Here is a 26,486-nt window from a genome sequence, read left to right as displayed (position 1 = left end):
ACTGATATGACTGGAGTCTTAATTTTAATGTGAGTGGTCATGATTTTATACACACTGTTTAAAATGACAAATACTTTCTTGAGTTTAACTTTTTTAATGTGGAAAAAATTACTGCAGTGCACCTTTAAAATGTCATGTAAAAGGTTTTACTAGTCTGTCTTTTCGCTGGACTAGGCAAAAACCTGCTAAAGTTCAATTATAATTGTGCATGTACTGTAAATGTACTGACTGTCTCATCTCTCATCCCTTTCCATGGACTAAAAAATATGTATATGTAAACTAGGTATGGAATGATAAGAGGGTGTGTAAATTATGACACTATCCCTTTAAATCCAGTTGAAGCTTCTACCTGTATTGACTAAAGGGTGTGCATCTGATTCACACGAGTAACTGGCTTTATACACAATGATCTATAGCTTAGTAAGCGGACACTGAGACCAGTGTCCCAATCACTCACTCTCTCATAAATCATAGTACATTGATAAATCAATCTACACCCAAAGAGAAACGTTTGAAACAAAAGTGCATGTGAGTGTTGTTGCTGTTATCAGTGAACACTAGAAAACACATGACCAAAGTTTAAGAGAAAGGTGCAAAGTTCATGCGCAACAACACACACACACACACACACTCATCTGGGAATCTATTCTATTTTGTGATACGCTCACTTACCATCCTCGTGCACTCGCGCGGCAGTGAGCTGCTCCACTAAAGACGGGATTTTATCCCACTGACACTCGGCGCGGCAGCGGTCGACCTCCGCCTCTAAACGGTACTGAGAGAAAGACAGACGCGATGACATCCCGCCGGCTGCGTCTCTGTGGTCGCCGAACTCCACCGACACCAGCGGAGTGACTGCCGACTGTCAAAGGAAAACTCACTGAGCATGTGCAGAGTTATTACACAAGGAGAAACCCATTTCAATGACAGAAGTATTGATCATTTCTGTTAATAATTAAGTTACATTTTATTATTAGCTTCCCTTTAGTGTTTTAGCATCCATATGACTTTGAAAATACATCAAGATGTACTCAGGGTTCCCATTTCCACTGGACCTTTTCTCCATGACTTTTTGTCGTTTGTAATTACCGGATGAGGTTTCATAGAAGTTTTATACACATGAAGAGCAACTTCTAGCCGATTAAGTATTTTATAGTTGAGCATCACTTAAAAGTTTTTATATTTTTATTATTCAAATTTGCATGACTTTTTCAGATGTTATTTATTAATAACCATGAGTTTTCCAAGCCTAAAAATCCCAAATTTAATATTCCCTGGTTTTTCCAGGACAGTAGGAACCCCTTTTTTTTTTTATTTTCTTTTTTTTTTTTTTACCCCTTTAAAATAAATGCCATAGACCTTCAAAAAAGCACTGGTACTGTGGTACAGTGATGGTGTCAGATGGTAATATCATGGTACTTTAATGCACTATAAATGTATTAATTCCTTAATTAACCATGGTTTTACTATAGTAATATTGTAGTAACCATGACTGTAGTAATCATAATTTTGTGGTTACTATGGTTTTACTAAAATTACCATGGTTAAACTATGGTTACTGTAAATAATGTATCGTAAAACCATAGTTAGTTTTCGTAAGGAATGCACCATGGTATTTACATGGTACTCCCAGCTACAGTAGGTACAATGAAGGAATAGTTCACCCAAAAATTAAAATTTTCTCATTTACTCACCCTCATGCCATCCCAGTTGGGTATGACTTTCTTTATTTTGCTGGACACAAACGAAGATTTTCAGAAGAATATTTCAGCTCTGTAGGTCCATACAATGCAAGTGTATGTTTGCCAGAACTTTGAAGCTCCAAAAAGCACATAAAGGCAGCATAAAATTAATCCATAAGACTCCAGTAGTTGAATCCATGGGTGTTTCTCAATTCTAAGAATGTAGAGAATGGACTTGCATCCTTATGAAGACCAGTCTTGCCAAGCTACCTTGGAAGAACGAACTCAGAAGGACAGGAAGACGTAGAACGCATCTATTGCGAGCTTTACGATGTGCTGCGATCTTCCTGTTGCGCATATTAACCTGCACAGCACATTTGAAGGCAGTGAGAGAACTACTGGCATTATCACAACAGTGACAGCATTAATATCATCACACCAGTGAGGTTTTGCAGGACTAGTGACACGGAACATGCTTTTATATCAATGAAAGTTGTTGTACAGATGTAACAACGTTAAAGAGTATGTGCTGTCCTAATTTGGAAGCGCACTTTATTAACTGTAAGCCATTCTACTTGCCACGGGAGTTTTCCTCGTTTATTCTGGTGAGTGTGTATATCGCGCCAAACACGTGTTTGAACACAGCACTGCAACAGCTGGCTGATCAAATCACAGACATGGAACAACAATACCCGGACTCAGTTATTATTATTCTTGGGGATTTTAACAAAGCAAATCTCACACGTGAACTGCCCAAATACAAACAGCACATTACATGCCCAACCAGAGACAGGAACATACTGGATCACTGCTACACAACAATAAAGGATGCATATTGCTCTGTCCCTAGTGCAGCTTTGGGGTTCTCTGATCACTGTCTGGTTCATCTTCTTCCAACCTACAGGCAGAAATTAAAATCAACCAAGCCAGTAGTAAGGACTGTAAAGATGTGGACCAATGAAGCAGAGCGGGAACTACAAGCCTGCTTCGATTGCACGGATTGGAGTGTTTTTGAGGCTGCAGCCACAGACCTGGACAAGCTCACAGACATTGTAACATCATATATCAGTTTATGTGAGGATATGTGCATTCCTACTAGGACTTATTTAAAGTTCAACAATGACAAACCGTGGTTTACAGCAGAGCTAAGGCAGCTTCATCTGGCCAAAGAGGATGCTTACAGGGGTGGGGATAAAGTCTTGTACAATCAGGCCAGGAACACACTGAATGAGGGAAATCAGAGAGTCTAAAAGAAGATACTCTGAGAAGCTGAAAAACAAGTTTTCAGCTAACGACCCTGCATCAGTGTGGAGTGGCATGAAACAACTCACAAATTACAGGACTCCTACCCCCAACCCTGTTGGGAACCAGTAACTGGCTGATGACCTGAATGTGTTCTACTACAGATTTGAAAGGCCCAATCTCACACCCCACACCCACTCTGACCTTCACTTCACACAAACACCATCACCTCCTGCAACCCCCCTCCTGCTACTCAACCTGCACTTAAGATCTGTGAAGATGGTGTGAGCCGCGTCTTTCGGAAACAAAAGACGAGGAAAGCTTCAGGCCCAGATGGCGTCTCACCAGCGTGTCTTCGATCCTGTGCTAACCAGCTGGCCCCCATCTTCACACAGATCTTCAATAGATCAATAGAGCAGTGTGAAGTCCCATGCTGCTTCAAACGCTCAATCATTATTCCTGTCTCAAAGAAACCAAAAATCGCAGGACTTAATGACTACAGACCTGTTGCCCTGACGTCTGTGGTAATGAAGTCATTTGAGAGACTGTTGTTGGCCCACCTGAAGGACATCACTGGACCCTTTCTAGATCCCCTTCAATTTGCTTATCGAGCAAACAGGTCTGTGGATGATGCAGTCAACATAGGATTGCATCATATCCTGCAACATCTGGACAGACCAGGGACATATGCAAGGATCCTTTTTGTGGACTTCAGTTCAGCTTTCAACACCATCATCCCAGCTATACTCCAGATTAAATTACACCAACTCTCTGTTCCCATGTCTATATGTCAGTGGATTACCAGCTTTCTGATGGACAGGCAGCAGCTTGTGAGACAGGGGAAACTCACTTCTAGCACCTGTACAATCAGCACTGGTGCCCCCCAGGGATGTGTGCTCTCCCCACTACTCTTCTCCCTCTACACCAAGGACTGCATCGCCAAGGACCCCTCTGTCAAGCTCCTGAAGTTTGCAGACGACACCACAGTCATCGGCCTCATCCAAGATGACGATGAGTCTGCTTACAGAAGGGAGGTTGAACAGCTGGCTGTCTGGTACAGTCAAAACAACCTTGAGCTGAACACGCTCAAAACGGTGGAGATCATTGTGGACTTTAGGACAAACACCCCAACACTGACCCTCTCACCATTCTAAACAGCACTGTGGCAGTAGTGGAGTCATTCAGGTTCCTGGGCACTACCATCTCACAGGACCTGAAGTGGGAGACCCACATTGACTTCACTGTGAAAAAGGCCCAGCAGAGGTTGTACTTCCTTCGCCAGCTGAGGAAATTCAACCTGCCACAGGCGCTGCTGATACAGTTCTACTCAGCAGACACTGAGTCTGTCCTCTGCACTTCAATAACTGTCTGGTTTGGTTCAGCTATGAAATCGGACATCAGAAGACTACAAAGGACAGTTCGGATTGCTGAGAGGATTATTGGTTGCCCCCTGCCCCCCCTTCAAGAATTATACACTTCCAGAGTGAGGAAAAAGGCTGGAAAAATCACTCTGGACCCCACTCACCCTACCCATTACCTGTTTGAACTGTTGCCTTCTGGCCGATGCTTCAGAGCTCTGAGCACCAGAACCGTCAGGCACAGGAACAGTTTTTTCCCTCAGGCTATCCATCTCATGAACAATTAAATTGCCCCATTGAGCAATAACTATGTGCAATACACGGTTTAGTCTTTCTTATATTTATCCAACACAACCAACCACTTCTGCCATTTCATTCCTCTTAAAAAATAAAAAAATAAATAGATAAAAAAAAAACATTTGCACTGTACATAACAGATTTGTATTTTGCACTGTACATAACAGATAACAGATTTGTATTAGATTTGCACTACCCATGTGTATGTGTGTATGTATGTATGTGTGTGTCTGTATGTATGTGTATAATTATTTATTTTGTATTTTTTATTATCTATGTATTGCTGCTGTTTTTGTATTGTTTTTGTATTGTTGTACACTGGAAGCTCCTGTCACCAAGACAAATTCCTTGTATGTGTAAGCATACTAGGCAATAAAGCTGATTCTGATTCTGACGTTATAAGAATAAAGTCTGTAAACACTCGTTTTCTCCATGTTTATTACTGTATTAAAATGATGCCCAAAAAACAAATGTTGACGGAGTATAACTACTCTCACAAGCCATCAGAATTTCGCAAGCTTACAGCGGGAAACTCTTGAGGAAAAAACAAAATGATAAATGTCCTTCTTCTGCCACCGTAGTACCGAGTTCTTGCCCACAAGTCACCATCCGATGCATCCTCGATTTCAAGGACACATCCGGGTAATTTCCTGCGTTCTCAGTACTTGCGTTCTTGAAGATTGGAATCGAACTTCGGCAGTGGATGATGATGTAGAATCAGTCCACGAGAACGTAAGAACACAAAAGAACACACATTGAGAAAGAGCCTATGTCTTCTGAGTCGATTTTGGGTGAGAACAGACCAAAATGTAACTCCTTTTTCACTATCTTGCAATTGCAGTCTCTTGGTACGAACATGATTTCAAGATTATTTTGCACGCGCAGAGCGTTAGATGGCGCTATAGGAAGTGTAATCGAGCTTGAAATCATGATCGCCAAGGAGACTGCAGATGTCAAGATTTATAGTGAAAAATGTGTTATATTTTGGTCTGTTCTCACCCAAAACCAATTGGATCACTTCAGAAGACATGGATTAAACCACTGGAGTCTTATGGATTAGTTTTATGCTGGCTTTATGTGTTTTTTGGAGCTTCAAATTTCTGGCCACCATTCACTTGCATTGTGAGGACCTACAGTGCTGAAATATTTTTCTGAAAATCTTTGTGTTCAGCAGAAGTAAGCAAGTCATACACATCTGGGATGGCATGAGGGTGAGTAAAGGATGAGAGAATTTATTTTTATTTTTAGATGAACTATTCCTTTAAAAAAATACCATGGTATTGCCATCGTATGAGTACATGTCACAAAAACTTGGTAGCACCATACTTCCCATATGTCAAAAGTCAAATGCAGTAACTACACCAACACTGAAACTGAGAAAAACAAAAAAAATTCTTAAGTTGCGCGGAAGCATAATACTCTTTGGTTAGTGTGGAAAACACAATTATCACCAAAATGCCATACTTTAATTACTGTTAGGCTTATGCCCTAATCAATTAATTGGATCTACTTCAAACAGTGTAAGCTTTCAGAATCTTTCTGTCATTTAATTTCTTTCTTTTTTGTAATGATAGTGGTGGATAACATTAATTTGTAGCAATAATGTTATTGTGGTGAAAACTGTTGTAATCTTGGTACAATTTGTAAGGCTCAGGATTTGATAAATGTATTTTTGTAGTCCTGTTAAAAACTATTAATGCCATACAAGGGTGCAACTACCCATTTATGGATATGTATGCAAAATCCATCTTGGCATCCATGCATTGCATACATTGCATATATGGTTTTGGCGCCTCTGATGCCGTACAGTCATGAAGAGACAGAGAAAGAAAGATTGACTAATAATTTTGTATGTTTAATGGCCTTTGTGCATGTTCAGTCTTGCATGTATAAAGATGGCCATCATCATTTACTGGGTCGCAACACCATGTGGGTCACTGGGAATGTTAAGCATCAACTAAGGATGTAAATGCACTTTTAAGTGTCTTTATTCTGAAGCAAAGCCTTGTCCTTGACCACTATTTCCCTGAAATCCCTCAACTGCTAGATGACTAAATCTATTTAACCAATTAAATCCTGTTAACTATTTGCAGGGCTTGTTGTAATTGAATTATCAGATCAAGAGAGGGAGCTTCCTACATCATATTGTCTGGAATGAGACCCACAAGGAGTCGTTTATGAAAAAGTACAGGCTGAATTAGATGCAAAAACCTTCCACAGAATGCAAATGCTAATAAAATTAGCTTCAGACACCTGTCCAGGTCCTGACCACTCAGTTAAGATAGTGGCTCCATCTTGTGGATGACTCAAAACAAACCGTATTTGACAACTTTCTTTGGGGTTACACAGAGACAGTGATTAAAGTGCTAAAAATAGCTTACAGTCAGCAATAAACTTGTAACTTATAAAATATAAGCCTATGATTAAGCTATTATGAATCCATATAGTCTAATAAAAACAATCTCTCTTCCCTCATCTACTTGTAGCCATACATTATCCATTAAAACTACATACAATACTAAATGTGCTACGGTTGCTAGGAGACAGCACACACAAATCTATTGGCTATCCTAAGAGTCACATTTCTACAACATCCAGAACGCAATAGAAACTGAACCTCCAGCCTTCGGAAAATAGATTTGGCCTTCTCATTTTCTCTGCAGACATTTGCCATGCAGCTGCGTGCTGTGAACGAGACTCGTTCATTTCTCTCTATGCAGCATTAAGAGACAGCATGGCATGTGGATTACTGCCAAAGGTTCCCTAGCAAGTCAGTCCACTGTCGGCCATGTTTGGAACGCTCTCAGGACGCTATTTCCAGTCATGCCAGTCCAGCTCTTATGTACATGAATGAGGAAAGACCAAAATCTCAAAAACAGTTGGTCAAGATTATGATCAAAGAACATATGTCAAATCTGAAAACACTGGAATTATAAACTGTGATTTTTTACATTTATTTATATATTTATTTATTTATTTATTTTTTACCTCATATTACGCTAAAAAAAAAAAATGCAATTTTCCCGGCTTGTATAGCTAATGCGCATGCGCGTTCTAGAGTTGATTGACAGGCGATGTCTGTATCTAAAAGGTGATTGGCTCTTTTAACTGTAAGGCGGACTTCCTTTCTACATCCGTTGACCTATTGGCGCTCAGAGCTCCTTGTTTGAGCGTTCCAATTTTCCCCATTCATTTCAATAGAAGTGGCCCGTCTCTTCTAAATTATCTCTATTACTGCACAGTGCGCTACAGTCTGCCGCATTATGACGCGTTTCTGAAATCCAATCAGCGTTCAGCTGTCGTGGCCAACCTATTTGTTTTATTAGCAAAGTTCTTCATACACAAATGTACATTTCCAAGTGCTAAGGCCCCTTTCTTCTTCTTCTTCTTTTTCTTTTTTATTATATGGACACCGACAATTAATTGACACTCTTGTTTTTGTATTTTATAATCTAGATTTGGAACACAAATGTAAATTTCTGATAGCCTCCTTTTGCTCCCTTTTATATTGTTTTTATATATAAACAATATAAAAGAGAGCAAAAGGAGGCTAGCAAAAATTTACATTTGTGTTTATATATATATATATATATATATATATATATATATATATATATATATATATATATATATATATATATATATATATATATATATATATTATTTGGACCCACTTTAATAACTCCAAAGCTCTAAGAACGATTTCATTGTAATTATTTCTTCAACTTCAAGAACTTTCATGTCCCAGGGATTGATTTTTATTAAAACTAACAGATTTCATATTTTTTTTCTTTATGTTATGGTCACATTAAAATCTTTATTATTTATTTTTATCTATGCCTTCATCATTAAGCAATTAAGCATTCAAAAACCTTTTATGTATAGATTTTATTGTTTTAGCTCTCTTTCAGACCTGCAGACTTTCGATATTAAACTATGAAAATGCATTATAAAAATACAAATTATTGCATGTTAAAAGGTGCACTCAGTAACTTTTGTTTTTGTGTCATCTTGGACTTACACTGACAACTAGCGACTTGGATGCAGCATCATTTAAAATCAATAGTTTTCAGTTTCAGATGACATTGTAGAAATTTAGTATTCACAGTCTGTCATGATTACTTTAATCAGTGAGTAAAAGTGTCCAATAACAGGACGGTTACTGAAATTAAGCAAGTAGTATTCGGCTGGTCATGTGATTCTAACATGGCAGCCCCCATGTGCAGACCCTCTCCATGTAGAATAAAACAGCTTTTATAAGGTTACTGATATGACTGGAGTCTTCATTTTAATGTGAGTGATCATGATTTCCTACATATATTGCAAAATTAAAATTCATGTTTTTAGGAGTTAAAACTTTTTAGTGATGAAAAAAATTACTGAGTGCACCTTTAAAACTACGATAGCTAATCTAAACCAAGAGTGAAATAAACCAAACATTTCCTTATTCATTGTGGAAAATTGCGCCATTTCCACCATGTAATTCTATTAATTGTGTATAGTACGCTTTATGTTCCAATGATGGAATATTTTTTCCTATTTGATTTTCTGACATAAAATAGTTCTAATATAAAAAATAAAAAGAATTGTTTAATTTTGTAAAAAAGAAAAACAAATTGCGAAGTGTTGCCATATGGTTCGAAAACATGTTTTTCTTTTTATTTCTTCTAGTTATTCTCTAGTTTCTCCTTGAATTAAATCTATATTAAATCATTATTATATGTTCTTTAATGCTGTCGAGTATTTTCACTGTCACTAAAGCCTAGCTAATCCTGACTGTTGTCAGTCAGAAATGAGCACTATGCACTCTTCTTGCCCTTTCCATAAAACATTGCCATGTTCATATTTGTCTTAAAAGAAAAAATACAAATTGTGAATGTGTTATGTATGCATAAATGAAATTATATTAAGGTAAACATTTCCATATATATATATATATATATATATATATATATATATATATATATATATATATATATATATATATATATATAATAGATGCCACTGTCTATAAAAATCCCCAATGGGAAAATGCATTTGTGCAATTCCATTATAGTACAGAGTTGCCATATGGCAGCACAGCAATTTTTCCATTGTGTTACTGTGTCGCCATATGGCAACGTTCATATTTTCTGAATTTTCTGTAAAACTATGTTAGATAAAGTTTATAAGTTAACAATTACATCTAATTAACTTATCAAAGATGCATAAAAAATAATGTAGAAGAAACAGACAGAAATATGTTAAACAGAGTAATTTGTGCAGCACTTCATTAGGTCTCCCCTGTAAAGGCGACCCCATTAAAACAAAATAAAATGCCATGTGGTTTAAAAACAGCTTATTCTTGGTTATTTAAAGACTGTCCTTTTATTTCCACCAATGCATTATGTTCTAGCTTCTTCTGAAAGGTGAGAAAGTGAAAGAAAATAATGTGTTGCCATTGACTACAACGTACCACATTACAGAATTTGAGATGTGGTGGAAAAGACTCTTTTATCTCATTTGCTGTATGAACATAAACTGGTTTTTCCTTTTGAGAAGTCCACAGTGCAAAAAGTGCCCGAAATTAAATAAAATAAATTAAATAGCAAATAAAATAAATTAAAATTAAATTAAAATAAATTAAAATAAAATATAATAAAAAAAAATACAATAAAATAAAAAAGCTTCAAGAACATCTACTTTAAAAACGGGCTTGTCCAATCAGAGTTTAGCTGTCGTGTCCATAAGGTGAAAGGTAGCTACGGCGAGCAAAAGCGGACAGAAAGCGCCGCTGAATAAACTTCAGCAGGAGAAGTTCAGTACAACTCAACTGTGTCTGTACAAATAGTGCGAATATTTAGCCCCAGCTCTTTATATAGAAGGTAAATACATTTGTAGTTTTATGCTGTTAAAGCGTTGTAATGTGTATCGTGATTTAGGCAGAAAGCGATCAGATGACTTCAAACTTCAAACATGTATAGCTGCTGCTGGTGTTTGGGTGTCTAGACTGCTCCTCCAGTTATGTTTGAATATTCACAACTGTCTTTTAATTTTCAGTATGCTTCAGCATTGATTATAGTTCATGCTTTCTGCTAATAGTTATGTCAGTGATCTCTTCTGACAACTGACTTTTCTCTGAAGTTCATCCAGATGTCATTCGCATTGCATATATTTTCTTCAATGTATTCCTGCATTTTATAATCTGTTGTTATGATCCTTAAAGTGTGTGTTTTCTTTCATTGTTAAAATATCACTCTCACACTTATGTTCTGAAAGCAGCCAGCTGCAATACTGATGAACGGGAGCTGTTAATTCTTAACCGTGTGATTTCAGTGTAATGAGATTTAAAGGGAGGTCTGGACAGCTCAGATTATGGGGCTGGTTCCTGCTCTGGTCCGGCTGCGTGCTGTCTGTAAGGTCCCATGGAGGACAACATGGTGAACCAGCCGGTTCAGATCAAGTGCATCCACCAATCATCCGGTTAGACAGGAACATGGTTCAGGATAAAGAGTGAGTAACTTCTCCTTCCATTAAAACTGATTTGAAAGCCTTTGTCCATTTCCAGCTTCAAACTAAATCTACGAATGCTTACCTTAAGTTGCACAATTATTTCTGTGACATTGCTTTCTAAAATGTACTCTCTGCCAAATGACCTATGCACTGGAACAGCCTGTCTGGGGGAAGTTGACATGAAATGCTTTTGGAAAGTTGACATGCCCTGCGGTGTGACTTGTAAAACTCCATCTAAAACTATGTTAAACAACGTTTGCTAGTTCTTTTATAATTATTATGCATGCAGCCTTTATGATCTCATTAATTGAGCGGCTACATGGTGTATTTATACTTTTGAAAATTTCAGTTTGTTACACCGCAGGACCATTTGAAATGAACTGGATTATTCTCACAAAACCTGTCAAGAAAATGTGCTGATCAAATGAATACAAAGGAAATATGAAATTTATATTTTGCATTGGAGAAGATAGAGCCTACATTTAGGATCATTAAGATTTTTTTGCATTGTGATATTATTTTTAGGACACTTATGCACATTTTGCCCCCATTCTCATTACTGTAACACGTCCGAACGTTTTACTATTCCTGTTGTTTTAGACAATGATTCTCATAACCGAAACAGTTTTTTTTATTTTTGTGTATTACAGTAAAAAAGATGCTGTTGTAAACTTTATTTGTTTTTATTTTCTTTATTGAAATCAGCAAAAATGAAGGCAGCACCAAGGAAGTACTGCTATGATTGATATACAAATATACAGTACATACATGCATTGATATATATATATATATATATATATATACACACACACACACACATACATACAAACTACCGTTCAAAAGTTTAGGGTCACGTAATCATTCTTAATTTTTTTCTTTTCACATTTTAGAATAATAGTAAAGTCATCAAAACTATAGAATAACATAAATGGAACTATGGGAATTATGTTGTGACTAAACAAAATCCAAAATAAATCAAAACTGTGTCATATTTTAGCATCTTCAAAGTAGTCACCCTTTGCCTAGAATTTGCAGACATGTACTCTTGACATTTTCTCAACCAACTTCTTGAGGTATCACCCTGGGATGCTTTTTAAACAGTATTGAAGGAGTTCCCATCTATGTTGGGCACTTATTGACTGCTTTTCTTTATTATTTGGTCCAAGTTATCAATTTAAAAAAAAAAAATTTTTTTAAAATAACATTTTTGCTTTATAGTGAAATAAATTAATATAGTGGCACAATTATATTTTTGTCTACAAAACTAATTTCAAACATTTAAGCATACACCTTCAGATCAAAAGATTTTTAAGATCATGAGAAACATTTCAGTCAAGTGACCCCAAACTTTTGAATGGTAGTGTATATAATAGTACTGTTCAAAAGTTTTAGGCACTTGTGAAAAATTTTGCCATAAATAGTTTATATCATACAAAGTCCAGTAAACATAAAAAAATCTAAATCAATATTTGGCGTGACCACCTTTGCCTTCAAAACAGCTCCAATTCTCCTAGGTACACCTGGACACAGTTTTTCTTGGTTGTTGGCAGATAGGATTTTCTATCTAATTAGGCTATCTCAATTGCTACTGTCTCTTTTTGTAATCTCAGACTGACTCGATGTTCAGTGGGGGGCTTTGTGGGGGCATGACATCTGTTGCAGGGCTCCCTGTTCTTCTGTTCTAATCTTTTCTATTTGCAAAGGTAATGTTTGGGAGTCTAACATTTAAATTTCCTATTGACACACTAAAGCTGAAGATATAAATAACCATCTTAACACAAATGCTTTTGTGAAACATCTTATGTGCCTAAGTAGTGTGTGTGTGTGTGTGTGTGTATATATATATATATTTCCCACATTGAGGTAATGAGAATTAGGGGATCAAATGTACTTAACTGTCATGATGTTAAAAAAAAAAAAAAAAAGTCACAATGTACAAAAGAATTAATGGACCTAAGGGGCCGTTTACACGACAACGTTTTCAACTAAAAACGGAAAACTTTTTATGCGTTTTGGCTGTTCGTTTACACGACAACGGCATTTTGGGGCCTGAAAACGCAAACTTTTGAAAACGGGTTTCAGAGTGCAAGTTTTTGAAAACGATGCCGTTATCGTTTCCGTGTAAACATACAAAAACGCGAATATGAGAAAACGATGACGTCATGCGCACGAGTATTACGTGTTATATAAAGAATAATGGATTGATAGGCATAAATTTGAGATGTATAATTATCAGTATGAATACTGGTGTCTGTGCAAATAACAATCAACAATTTATTCATTTGGAGTGTTTTGTATGGAGTGTGAACATTGTACAGTAGGCAGAATCTGCAATTTGAAAATCCTGAAATTAATGTATGGATTCAGATGGGAAAAATTTATTAGTATTTTAAATGTTATTTATTTATTTACTTAATTTTATTTGATGTACCTTTACCCTGCAGTTCATTCATCCACCGCTTATGTATATAGCCTATTGACAGAGATGTGATGCCATGTACAGTATTCAATGATATGCTTAGAATATGAAAACATGAGGCAATGCATGTTAGATCCAGTGTACACAAGACCTCTCTCTCCGTCAGAAGAAATCCATATATCAGAGTTGTGTCTGATATCCAAAACCAGTCAATGTTAACTTACTCTCCTACCAGCCCAAGAGTCAGCAGGGGGAATACAGAAGAAGGCAGGAGACGATGTGATGGTAAAAATGAGCAGAGTTTATTGAATAATCTTGAGAGTTCAGTCTATAGGCATGCACGTGAGTACTTCAAAATAATGCGCGAGACATTCAAAACTACAATGGCGGACTACAGGACTGTGTTTGTGCTTCTCAAGATTTTGAGTTTATTGACGCTTCTCCAGCAAAGTAATTGTAGTAATAAAGCATCCTCATCGTCCGTCCAGACAAAATTGCTCGATGCTTTCACCATCTTCATTGTTTATATTCACCGCTCTGTGGAAGAATGCTTATGTGCGCAGACGCGTAGTGTTCCTTTACAAAGTGACATTGTCAACTACTGGCCTGGCATGCATAATACAGCCTTTTTAGTCGTTTTCGCAGATCCGTGTGAACGGGGATCATTTTGACAACGTTGTTGTCTATATGCGAAACTTTTCAAAACCGCAAAGGAAAAACGTTTCCGTTTTTAGTTCATCGTTGTCGTGTAAACGTACCCTAAAACTAGACTTCATTGTCTATAGGCAAAATATTAATTGTTTCTTTTAATTTTGGAGTAAAATATGACCTGGACATTTTCTTGACAGGTTTCGTGAGAATTACCCAATTACACAAAGAAGTGTTTAAGAGATGGTGACAAGTTACAGGACCTAGGATATATACCTTTTATATATTCACATACATTTTGATGTTGATAAACAAAAGAATGGAGGACGAATAATAAATAAAAAATTATAAAGTGAATAATAAATACACAAATAAATAAATCTGCATATTCATGCATAAATAAATCTATAAATATTAAATGTGTGAGGCGATGTACAAATAAATAAGTGCACCAATCCATGCAAAAATAATATAATGGTTGCAGAAATGCAATTTGTCAAAGGAAATGCAAAATTGAAAGGTGATTTTTAATTCCACATTTCTATATTTATTTAATAATTAATATATTTCTGTATGCTGTTATGTATTTATTTTTCCTTCATGCAACATGCTAATGAGAGGATTTCAAGAGCAGTTCAGGCACCACAGTCAAACTGTCGATACCAAGTGCAACGGTTTTTGGCGGTAGTTTACAGTTTCACCATAGTGAAGAGAAGGTCAATAGCAGAGTTGCTCTGTGAGGTAGCGAGTAGTTTGGAGAATCATAAAAGCGAGATCCTTTGCTAAACTTTAATTTATTGATTGTGAAAATTCAGTAATGTCCTTATTTATGTCATAGTCAGGCGAAGCACTTTTACAATGATCAGCCAATGGTGTCATACATTTCACCTACCAATGTTTGATTGACATCTTCTCATTAGCATGTTGCACAAAGTAAAAATAAATACGGAACTACATACAGAAATAAATGAATGATTTAGGAAATACAGACTTAATCAACCATTAAATTCACATTTCATTTAACATTTTTGCATTTTCCTAACCGTTTTATAATGTATTATTTTGCATTAATTGGTGCATTTATTTAATTATATTTATTTATTTGTATATCTCCTCGCACATTTAGTTATTTATGCACAAATATATATAAAAGATGTATTTACTTATTCATAAATGTATTTGTGTATTTATTATTTTTGCAGGTTTCATCCTCCATTCAAAAGGTCCATGGAGACATTATGTGCCAACTGCCCCATCAGCAAATAACATATTGTGAATACAAAGGTCATACTTTTTTCAGGCTCAAAGGTCATACACAAAACTCATGTTAAAGATTAAATTTGTGATAAATAACTAATAAAATCTTTGTCCGACTTCCAATTATTTTTGCAATTTATTTAGTGGTATAGACCAATATCACCCATTGGTCACCCTGATATAATGTCAGTATAACACTGAATCATCATGTAATTTAATAATGGCAGATGAGACATACAGAAAATCTGAATTCAGAATTTAAATGAAAATGTATTTTACTTTATATTTATCCAAATTGATCAAAAATGTTTAAAACCACTCCAGTGACAAGGCAAGATTCATAGACATTGACAGACTTTGGAACTGACACTGTGCAAAATTATGAATCAGCCAATTTGGCACACTTCTTTTCCTGATGCGATAATCTCAAAATGGTCAGTTATTGGCAGATTAATTGAACTGGCCGATATATTGGTCTAACACTAATTTGAACTTTTCTTCTTTCCTGTTTTAGCCACATCATGGAGCACTTAGAAGGGGTGATTGAAAAGCCAGAGTCGGACATGTCACCTCAAGAGCTGCAGCTTCACTACTTCAAGATGCACGACTATGATGGCAACAATTTGCTGGATGGACTTGAGCTTGCCACTGCCATTACTCATGTGCACAGGGAGGTATGTGCTCTTAAGCCCCTGATTTCTGTGAAATGTTTTGAATAAAAATCATGCATGTTATCTTTCTTTGAAATAAAAGCCACTTGATTTTAATATTTTGTACCTAATGCCATGACATTCATACATTTTAAAGGGATAGTTCACCCAGACATGAAAATTCTCATCATTTATTCACCCTCATGCCATCCCAGATGTGACTTTCTTTCTTCTGCTGAACACAAATGAAGATTTTTAGAAGAATATCTCAGCTCTGTAGGTCCAATGCAAGTGAATTGTTATCAAAACTTTCAAGGTCCAAAAAGCAAATAAAGGCAGCATAAAAGTAATCCATACAACTCCAGTGGTTATATTCATATCTTCAGAAGCGATATGATAGGTGTTGGTGAGAAACAGATCAATTTTTAAGTCCTTTTTTACTATAAATCTCTACTTTTACTTTGACATTCTTCTTTTGTTTTTGGTGATTCGCATTTTTCATGCATATCGCCAACTGCTGGACAGGGAGGAGAATTTATATTAAACAAATCACTTAAATATTGATCTGTTTCTCACCCACACTTATCATATCACTTCAGAAGACATGGATTAAACCACTGGAGTTTTATGGATTACTTTTATGCTGCCTTTATGTACTTTTTGGACCTTCAAAATTTTGGACCCCATTCACTTGCATTGTAAGGACCAACAGAGCTGAGATATTCTTCTAAAAATCTTAATTTGTGTTCAGCAGAAGAAAGTAAGTTAAACACATCTGGGATGGCATGAGGGTGAGTAAATGAGAGAATTTTCATTTTTGGGTGGACTATTCCTTTAAGTGGGGCTTAAATGTCCAAATATTTGTTATCTGGTTCTTGAACATGTAAGTCTGCTAGGATTTCAAACTAATTTTAATGCAGCTGTCTTTTTACTGTAGAACTACCATTCCCCGTTCCACTTTTGCACTGTAGTAGCTCCTACACTATCTGTACAGCATATATCAAGAGATAATGAATAATAAACGTAGTCATGTTGTTTTGATTCTGAAATCTTTCCAGAACATACAATATTTAGCTATTTCACTATTGTTTGTATAATTTTTTATTACTTCCCATTTAAGAATAATAAATGTTTGACTTGGTTTTTAGGAAGGGGGAGATAGTAACCAGCCAATGAGGGAAGAGGATCTCATCAACCTCATTGATGACGTCCTCCAAGATGATGACAAAAACAACGATGGCTACATTGACTATGCAGAGTTTGCAAGGTCTCTGGAGTAAAAGAACACAAGAACAGCCACTGCCTTACAGTGAATGCAGATACCTCTGATGTACAAATATACAGCACATGTGTATGCAGTCACAGTGTATTCATACCCCAGTATAAACTGTAATTAAATGAAAGGCTGAGGGGTCATGTAGCGACATGATGTTTTTATTTTTATTTTTTTGCCATCAATGTTGCACTTACACCTGTGCATCTCTTGTAAGAACGGATCCTTGATGCAAAAACTGACAGCAATCATACATTGTTTTTGAATAAATGCTTTGAGGTGACACTAAATTGCTAAATGAAGCTACACAGAGGGACATAATTGCTGCTCTACTGATGAAGGCATCAGTACACATGCGCTTTCTGCCTTAAATGAAAATCTGTTTTACTTATATTAGAAAATTCTATTCAAAATGATCTGATGGTTTTTGCTTCGGAGAATGCACTTTCACATGTGTTCACAGCATCTACCTAACTGATTTTACCAATCACTGTGCAATGGGCCTGTAAGGCTTGATTGAATCCTTTGGTAACTCTGATCTTTTGTTGCTGATGTTACTTTGGTTGACTTTAACACAGATACCAAAGTACAGCATTGTGCACAATTGAAATATACTTATTCAGATGTTCTGATATTCTAACACAAGGAAAAGATCAGGCTGATTAACAGGATATTCCACCTTAGTAGAGGCCGAATGTAAACAAAGTGTCATCTGTTCATTTACACACTGTAAAAACTACTCATAAAAAGGCAAAAAGAACAGTGTTTGATGTGCAGTATAGTTCATTTATTTCTACCAAAGTTGGAAATGAACACTGATGGCTTTGAATAGAAATGTAATTAAAATTGTAGATATGCTCCATTGTACATTTCATTTGAAATGAGATGTGTTATGAGAACATTTGTTTTCACATGTTTATACCAGTCCTTAAAGCCCTTATTTAAACACGTCTACAACATGTTCAGAAATGAATCTAGTAAATGCTCACTGGTAAATGCTTAGATCTGGAAAATAAATCTATATAAATGTCAATATTTTGTCTAGGTAGATATAGCACTAATTGAGAAAACATGTTCTGTGGAAGCAGCTATAATAAAGACAGAAAATGTTAGTCTTGCATTGTTGTTGAAAAACCTTTTAATCTTCATTGTGTAGCTTCTTGTACAAAAAGATAAAAAAAAATCTTACATAAATTTGTTATGGCTTACTGTACAGTGGGGTCCAAAAGTATGAGATCACACTGTTTTTTTGTTTGTTTGTTTGTTTTTTTACTTAAAGGTGCACTCGGTAACTTTTGTTTTTGTGTCATCTTGGACTTACACTGACACCTAGTGGCTTGGATGCAGCATCATTTAAAATCAATAGTTTTCAGTTTCAGATGCCATTGTAGAAATTTAGTATTCACAGTCTGTCATGATTACTTTAATCAATGAGTGAAAGTGTCCAATAACAGGACGGTTACTGAGATTAAGTGAGTAGTATTCGGCTGGTAATGTGATTCTAACATGGCAGCCCCCATGTGCGGACCCTCTCCATGTAGAATAAAACAGCTTTTATAAGGTTACTGATATGACTGGAGTCTTTATTTTAATGTGAGTGCTCATGATTTCCTAAATATATTGCAAAATTACAATTCATGTCTTTAGAAGTTAAACTTTTTTAATGAGGAAAAAACTGAGTGCACCTTTAAAGCTGTTAATAAACTGAAAGCTTTAGGATTTTGAACAATTTAAAGTAATATTCTGGTTTCAATACAAGCTGCATAAGTTCAGTCAACAGTATTTGTGGCACTATACTGATTACTACTAAAATATTTTCAATTTGTTTCTTGTTTATAAAAAATAAATAAACTAGCAAAAATCACATTTACGATAAGGCATTTACAATGGAAGTGAATGGGGCCAGTCCATAAACACTAATATGCTCATTGTTTCAAAAATATAGCCACAAAATGTAAACATTGTATATCTTAACATGATTTTAGTGTGATAAAATCACTTATCTGTGTACAGTTATATCCAAAATTACAATTTAGTTGCCATGACGATGCAACAGCAGTAAAAAACAGGTGATTTTATCACACTAAAATCAACTTTTGAAACTGTGTATTATAATTTTTATAGACTGGCCCCATTCACGATTATAAGTGTCTTACTGTAACTGTGATTTTTAAATAAACACTGGATGAAACAAAAATATTTTCAGTAATAATCAACATTATGCCACAAATGTGTCTCGATTGATGATTAATTCCCATGTTAATGTCTTTTTTTCCAAACGTCAGATTTGTTTGCTTCCATTGAAGCATGCAAGATGCTCTTTGATACATTCTCAAGGCATGCTGGAAAACACGGATCATCAGGTTTTGCACAAACTTGTGGAGTTCATGCCAGCTCAAGTGCATGCTGTAATTTAAGCAAAAGAGGACATACCAAATACTAAGAAATTCTAGAAGTAGTGTCATTTTTTTCAGTTCAACTTTTCACTAAAATAATTATACAGGTAATATACTTCAATTTGTAATGAAAATGCAAAATAAAAGCATTTTTACTGGTTGTCTCAAACTTTTGGAGCCCCACTGTATATCAGTTGTGTACATTTAAATTCCTGTACCTCACACAAAAGAGCTAGACATGTTTACAACTAATCAATATGCCTATGGAGCGCTCACCACTAACTCTAGTTCCAGTGACTAGCAGATTCTAGTGCTGACACAGAAGCCAGAGAGAGCATTGAAGCAGGTGGAAGACTGGAGGATGGGCCGATGTTGCGCAGTTGGTTGTACCAGTCATCAGGCTGCCTAGTGGCCTGTGATGGAGCAGGGCCTGAGGGACAAGAGAAATGACTGCTGGAGGGTGGATGGATTGGATAGCCTCCAGAGGGCAGCACTGAAGAGAATCGGGGTATGTGTGGCAAGGAATGGGGGCACTGGTACTGCCGCCCCATAGCAGAGGAAGAAACACACATGCTGCCAAAGAGAGACCCGCGCCCTGGCATCATGCCCACTGGCAGGACTTTCTGGGTGATTCGATCCTGCTTCCGCTGCTTGGCACGGCGGTTCTGGAACCATACCTGTAGAGAAAGAAAAACAGGCAGGTTATGAAGCCTTAAACTATCATGGACCTGTTTGGGCCTCCTTTCGGCTCGGTCGGGAATCCATATTACTGAATCCCTCACACGTATAGTTCAATTCTACAATCTATATCAATGGACTTCCACAATAGAGTGCAACAGGCCGGCTTACTTTTTCAGCTGCCTTGGTTTTAGAAGTATTTCCTCCATTAATATCTTCCATAGGGTTTTCATAAAATCCTTTACAAAAGAGTTCTAAGCTGTGAACCAAAACAAATTGCTCCAAAGTGAATCACACCATTTGAAAGTTTGATTTGAAGCAAAAAAGTATTTGAAAATCAGACAAAAAGACAAAGGTACAAGACTGTGTATTAACGTCTTTCATGAGGGAATGAACTACAATCCCATGAAGCATTATGTTACGAATGACATAACTGAATATAAAAAGATGGAAATTTACAGAACTAAATTGGTTTAAAGTTGTTGATTAGAAACAATATATTTTAAGTTTATTGCAATATATTCCGATATATGCTGTACTAATATAAGTAGTTTTAGAAGCGATTGTGCAGCTTGACTATCATGATTGTTTGGCATTCAAAGTGCCCTTCGGAGGGTGATTTATCCCATTTGGAACGCAGGGTGAGAATGTAGGGAGACCGAGTGGGCTGCGTCATTCACAGTGTATCATGGGAGTGGACGGTTGCTGCAGAGCTCTTTTGGTGTGCTTTGTTTGCTGCAATTGTCTGATTGGTGGATTTTTCCTCTCAGGATCATTGGTATTAATGGCTTCAGCAGAAGCTTACACCAATGATTAATAACCTCCAAGCTCATGAAAGGCCTGTCTTTAAAGGTTTAAAAGTTGTTGTTAAAACTGAGAAAATTAATGAGACTTTTACTTCCAGAACATCATTCCAAACCTTTATTGTGACGTGAGAGTAAAAAACAAAGACCCCCCCCCCCCCCCCGTGACAGACCACTTGTATTAAAATGAATGGGAGAAATTGTAACGCCCAATATAGCAGATGTAGAAAAGGAAGTCCCACCTTACAGGTAAAAAAGACAATCACTTTTTAGATACAGACATCGCCTGTCAGTCAACTTGAGAATGCGCATTAGCTGGACCATCCTGAAAAATAGTGTTTTTTTAGTGTGATCTGAGCTAAAAAAAGAAAAAAGAAAAAAAAGCACAATTTATGATATCATTGTTGTCAGATTTCACTGTGGATTTGTTGTAGTCTTGACCAACCATTTTGGAGATTTTGGTCTTTCCCCATTCAAGTAGATAGGTGCTGTAATTTTAATGCCGCTTGTATCAACAGGAAATAGCTGCTTTTCCAAGATGGCCGCAGAGTGGACTGTTCTGCCTTGCAAGGGACTTTGGTAAATAATGACAGACTTTTTATTTTTGGGTGAACTATTTCTTTAACCCTCTAGCCTATATATTTCCCAGTTCTACAGGTTAGTTGCCATGTTACCATACTAGGAAACATGTCTGTTACCTGTATACGAGCCTCATTGAGTTTGGTGGTTCTGGCCAGCTCCTCTCTGTAGTAGATATCAGGATAGTGGTTCTGTCTGAATGCTAACTCCAGCTTATCCAGCTGTTCATTGCTGAAGGTAGTTCGGTGTCTCCTGCGAGATGGTGAAGGGTATGCTCTTGCTCGTCCTCTGCCACCCCTGGCACTCTCAGATGTCCCAGAGTCTTTCTTCGTGTGATTTTGAACATCTGCATCCAATGAGGTAAAATTCAAAGATGTGAATTAATTATGAGTAGACCTCTTTGTCAGTCTTAAAGAAACAGAAATAGTCTTTACAGAGGTCTCTCTCTGGTTACAAGCAATTTCCTATTGACACTGAGAGTTATTGACACCTCTGAGATGATGTTCACTGACGACGAAGGATTTAAGCGCCTTAATGCTTCCAAACAAATGTCTAGGAACTGAAAAGACAGCAGGCTTTGCCACCTAAACTCAATATCGTGAGAGAGAGACATGCCAGAACTCTAAGGATTATGCTGAGCTTAGACCAACAATGGCCAAAAAGGTCACTAATTTGTCAAATTGTGGGACCTGGTTTCCAGGGGCTATTCACAATGTTAGTGTGGGGGTTAAGGATAGGAAGCTTGTGAAACTAAATTGAAATTGGCTATGTTAGTGTCATATCTATTGGATCATAAAATATACTGTACCACCTCAAAAAAGTAGTTGCACCCCATCTTAGGATGGGAGATAAGAATAGAAATGTATGAGAAACAAATGTTAGAGATCATCTGTATTTATTCCCATATTCTACATAATACCGTGTAATGGTAATCTTTATGACTGGCAGTGTGAGAGTTTGGGGCTAGTTGACGGAAATGTCACTTGACCTATCCAGCTGTATTGTAACTACTGATGATTTTAAATCATCAGAATTCTGCTGATTAAAATGTGTCACAAAGGTAACTTTATCTAGCTGACTAACATGCATGATGTTTTGTAGAAATTCTGAAAATGACTTATGATAGTCTTGATGCATCAATTAGCAAAATTAGATTTTTAAGTTAAATTTGAGTTATAAATTGAGTAAATTATAACTGCATTATTTCTAGCTAATATTGCAAACCTTAAAAACTTTTTTTTGTAGAGAAAACAAACTATTTTTGAAATTTATTTCTAAATCATAAAAATATGTTGATAAAATTATATTGTCATGGGTCCAAAATAGCAGCAGGGCATGTACAAATCTTAATTATTACCTTGATTATTATTTTATTAGCTAGATAATACTAGAAACAGTTAAGTAGGTCTATGTTAGCTTTGAGCTATATTTTCAAATAAAATAAAATAGCTTAAAATAAAATAAAATAATAAATAAAATCAAAATGAAGTAAAACTAATACCATCTTAACACTAAACAAACACAATAATGCAATAAAAATTATGCAAATTATTCTTTGTTATATATATTTCTTATATTATTACATAGACCTTCGAAATGCATAATCCTTACCTGCACTTGAGCTGACTGTGACTTCAGAGTATGTTTCAGAAAACTGTTGCTGAGAGTCCATAATAAACTCTCTCTGGACTGTAGGCAGTTTTCAAGTTTGACCTCAGTCCAGACTGAGCTATGCTTTTTCACAACTATCCAGTGTGACATCACAGAGCGGTCACACCTCTCGCCTCACCTGTCAAAGTGATGGTGAATCCTACATGTTCCTTTTACTTTGAGTGCTTATTAATTTTACAAACATTAATTACATGTTTATTTAATTTTATACTGTTGACATAATACTACTGTGTACTTGTGTATGAACAAAAATGTTTCTTATAAATCTGGTTCTTGTAAAGGGATATTTTGTATGATAAAATGGCATGGAATTGAGAATAAAAATTGTAATTGACTTGTTCCACCACCAGGTGGAGAGTAAACAAAAGAAATAAACACAAGAGGACAAGGTCCATGCACCACTCTTAGGCAAAAAAAAAAAAAAAAAAAAATTATTAATTTAGGGGGAAGAAAATTAGGCTAACTTGGATTTTATTTTAAACAGCAAGTGTTCAATAAAATATATGATCTGGAAAACATTTTACAATTTAAATTACTCTGTGTTATAGTATGGTATGGTATGTATGAAATGGTATGCTGTGGTGTGGCATGGCATGAAATGGTGTGTATTGTACAGTAAGGCACAGTATAGTATGGTGTGGTATGGTATGGTATGATATGGTATGGTGTTGTATAGTGTGGTTTGGTATGTTATAGTTTAGTTTAGTCTAGTTTAATTTAGTTTAGTTTAGTATGGTTTAGAATGGAATGGTATGGTATGATATGATATGATATGGTATGGTGTGGTATGGTATGGTGTGGTATGGTATAGTTTTGTATTGTTCGGTACAGTGTGGTTTAGAATGGTATGGTATGGTATGGTATAGTACGGTTTAGAATGGTATGGTATGGTGTGGAATGGTATGGTATGGTGTGGCATGGTATGGTGTGGAATGGAATGGTATAGTTTAGTTTAGTTTAGTATGGTTTAGAATGGAATGGCATGGTATGGTGTGGTATGGTATGGTATAGTATCGTATTGTACTGTACAGTGTGGTTTAAAATGGTATGGTGTGGTATGGTATGGTATTGTACGGTACGGTTTAGAATGGTAAGGTGTGGAATGGTATAGTATAGTGAGGAATGGTATGGTATAGCATGGTGTGGAATAGTATGGCATAGTTTAGTTTAGTTTAGTTTAGCCTAGTTTAGTCAAGACTAGTCTAGTCTAGTCTAGTTTAGTCTAGTCTAGTCTAGTCTAGTTTACAATGGTATGGTATGCTATGGTATTGTATAGTATGGTTTAGAATGGTGTGGTGTGGAATGGAATGGTATAGTTTAGTTTAGTTTAGTTTAGTTTAGTATGGTTTAGAATGGAATGGCATAGTATGGTATAGTATCGTATTGTACTGTACAGTGTGGTTTAGAACGTTGTGGTATGGTATGGTACTGTATGGTATGGTTTAGAATGGTATGGTATGGTGTGGAATGGTATGGAATGGTGAGGAATGGTATGGTATGGTATGGTATGGTGTGGAATTGTATGGCATGGTATGGTGTGGAATGGAATGGAATGGTTTAGTTTAGTTTAGTTTAGTTTAGTTTAGTCTAACCTAGTTTAGTCTAGACTAGTCTAGCCTAGTTTAGTCTAGTCTAGTTTAGTATAGTTTAGTATGGTTTAGAATGGAATGGCATGGTATGGTATGGTATGGTATGGTATGGTATAGTGTCGTATTGTACTGTACAGTTTGGTTTAGAATGGTATGGTGTGGTATGGAATGGTAAGGTATGGTATGGTATTGTACGGTATGGTTTAGAATGGTATAGTATGGTGTGGAATGGTATGGTATGGTGAGGAATGGTATGGTATGGTGTGAAATGGTATGGCATGGTATGGTGTGGAATGAAATGGTTTAGTTTAGTTTAGTTTAGTTTAGTCTAGACTAGTCTAGTCTAGTTTAGTTTAGTATGGTTTAGAATGGAATGGTATGGTATGGTATGGTATTGTACTGTACAGTGTGGTTTAGAATGGTATGGTATGGTATTGTACAGTACGGTTTAGAATGGTATGGTATGGTGTGGAATGGTATGGTATGGTGAGGAATGGTATGACATGGTATGGTGTGGAATGGAAAAGTTTAGCCTAGTTTAGTCTAGACTAGTCTAGTCTAGCCTAGTTTAGTCTAGTCAAGTCTAGTCTAGTTTTGTTTAGTGTAGTTTAGTATGGTTGGTGTGGAATGGAATGGTATGATATGGTATGGTATTGTACGGTATGGTTTAGAATGGTATGGTATGGTGTGGAATGTATGGTATGGTGAGGAATGGTATGGTATTGTATGGTATGGTATGGTATGGTGTGGAATGGAATGGAATGGTATGGTATAGTATAGTATAGTTTAGTATGGTATGGTATGGTGTTTTGTATAGTATAGTGTGGTATGGTATGGTGTGGAATGGTATGTATAGTTTAGTTTAGTTTGGTATGGTATGGTATGGTATTGTATGGCACGGAATGGTATGATATGGTGTTGAATGTTATGGAATGGAATGATATGTATAGTTTAGTTTAGTTTGGTATGGTCAGGCTGGTATGGTTTGGCATAGTCAGGGTTGGGGAGTAACGGAATACATGTAACGGGATTACATATTTAAAATACAAAATATAAGTAACTGTATTCCACTACAGTTACAATTTAAATCATTGGTAATTAGAATACAGTTACATTCAAAAAGTATTTTGATTACTGAAGAGATTACTTTGCATTTTATTGTCATTTGTTTCATTTAATATTTAGTCCTTTCAGATGATTTCTTATGATGTGTTACATTCATACAAGCAGACAGAGAAGTAAGTTTGAAGTAAGTTTGGAGCAGAAGAAATAGAAATAAACCTTGTGTAATTTGTCAGCTTTACGCTAAGCTAAAATACTATTTCTAGCCATTTTACATGCACATGTTACCAAGCACGATCATATATTTTTTTTATCAAGAAAATTCACATTGGATCATAATTTCTTTTTTTCTAGTAAGACCTTTGATATTAGGGCAAAAATCATATTCAT

General features: G+C 36.1%; 3 protein-coding genes across 4 annotated transcripts in view; 1 reads left to right on the top strand and 2 right to left on the bottom strand.

Annotated features, from left to right (window-relative positions):
* LOC127412168 (tetratricopeptide repeat protein 7A-like) overlaps positions 1 to 7,266 on the bottom strand; it is a 72,497-nt gene extending 65,231 nt beyond the window's left edge. Inside the window, exons 1-2 of the mRNA XM_051648319.1 lie at positions 7,197 to 7,266; positions 673 to 862 (exon numbers count right to left, since the gene is read on the bottom strand). Coding sequence (XP_051504279.1) covers positions 673 to 862; positions 7,197 to 7,253 — 247 coding nt within the window. The 5' untranslated portion in view covers positions 7,254 to 7,266. The remainder of the gene's footprint in view (positions 1 to 672; positions 863 to 7,196) is intronic.
* Positions 7,267 to 10,320: 3,054 nt separating this feature from the next.
* LOC127412182 (multiple coagulation factor deficiency protein 2 homolog) lies at positions 10,321 to 18,846 on the top strand. 2 transcript variants are annotated; one of them, XM_051648340.1, is made up of 4 exons: positions 10,321 to 10,443; positions 10,895 to 11,071; positions 15,910 to 16,069; positions 17,194 to 18,846. In XM_051648340.1, exons 2-4 carry the CDS (start codon positions 10,899 to 10,901, stop codon positions 17,323 to 17,325), a joined length of 465 nt encoding a protein of 154 aa, XP_051504300.1. In that variant the 5' UTR covers positions 10,321 to 10,443; positions 10,895 to 10,898; the 3' UTR covers positions 17,326 to 18,846. The 2 variants fall into 2 exon arrangements, with proteins under 2 accessions (XP_051504300.1, XP_051504301.1); XM_051648341.1 differs by lacking the exon at positions 10,321 to 10,443 and adding an exon at positions 15,341 to 15,422 and having other exon boundaries at positions 10,939 to 11,071.
* A 628-nt stretch (positions 18,847 to 19,474) lies between these two features.
* On the bottom strand, positions 19,475 to 23,446 carry LOC127412040 (paired mesoderm homeobox protein 2-like). The gene is made up of 3 exons (XM_051648076.1): positions 23,386 to 23,446; positions 21,894 to 22,120; positions 19,475 to 20,391 (listed from the first exon to the last, which is right to left on the bottom strand). Exons 1-3 carry the CDS (start codon positions 23,444 to 23,446, stop codon positions 19,999 to 20,001), a joined length of 681 nt encoding a protein of 226 aa, XP_051504036.1. The 3' UTR covers positions 19,475 to 19,998.
* Between the last annotated feature and the right edge of the window lie 3,040 nt (positions 23,447 to 26,486).

This window comes from Myxocyprinus asiaticus, chromosome 21, assembly GCF_019703515.2.
Source record: "Myxocyprinus asiaticus isolate MX2 ecotype Aquarium Trade chromosome 21, UBuf_Myxa_2, whole genome shotgun sequence".
Lineage (NCBI taxonomy): Eukaryota > Metazoa > Chordata > Actinopteri > Cypriniformes > Catostomidae > Myxocyprinus > Myxocyprinus asiaticus.
The sequence above is the reverse complement of the archived record's forward strand: the minus strand, read 5'-3'. Positions and strand labels throughout refer to the sequence as shown.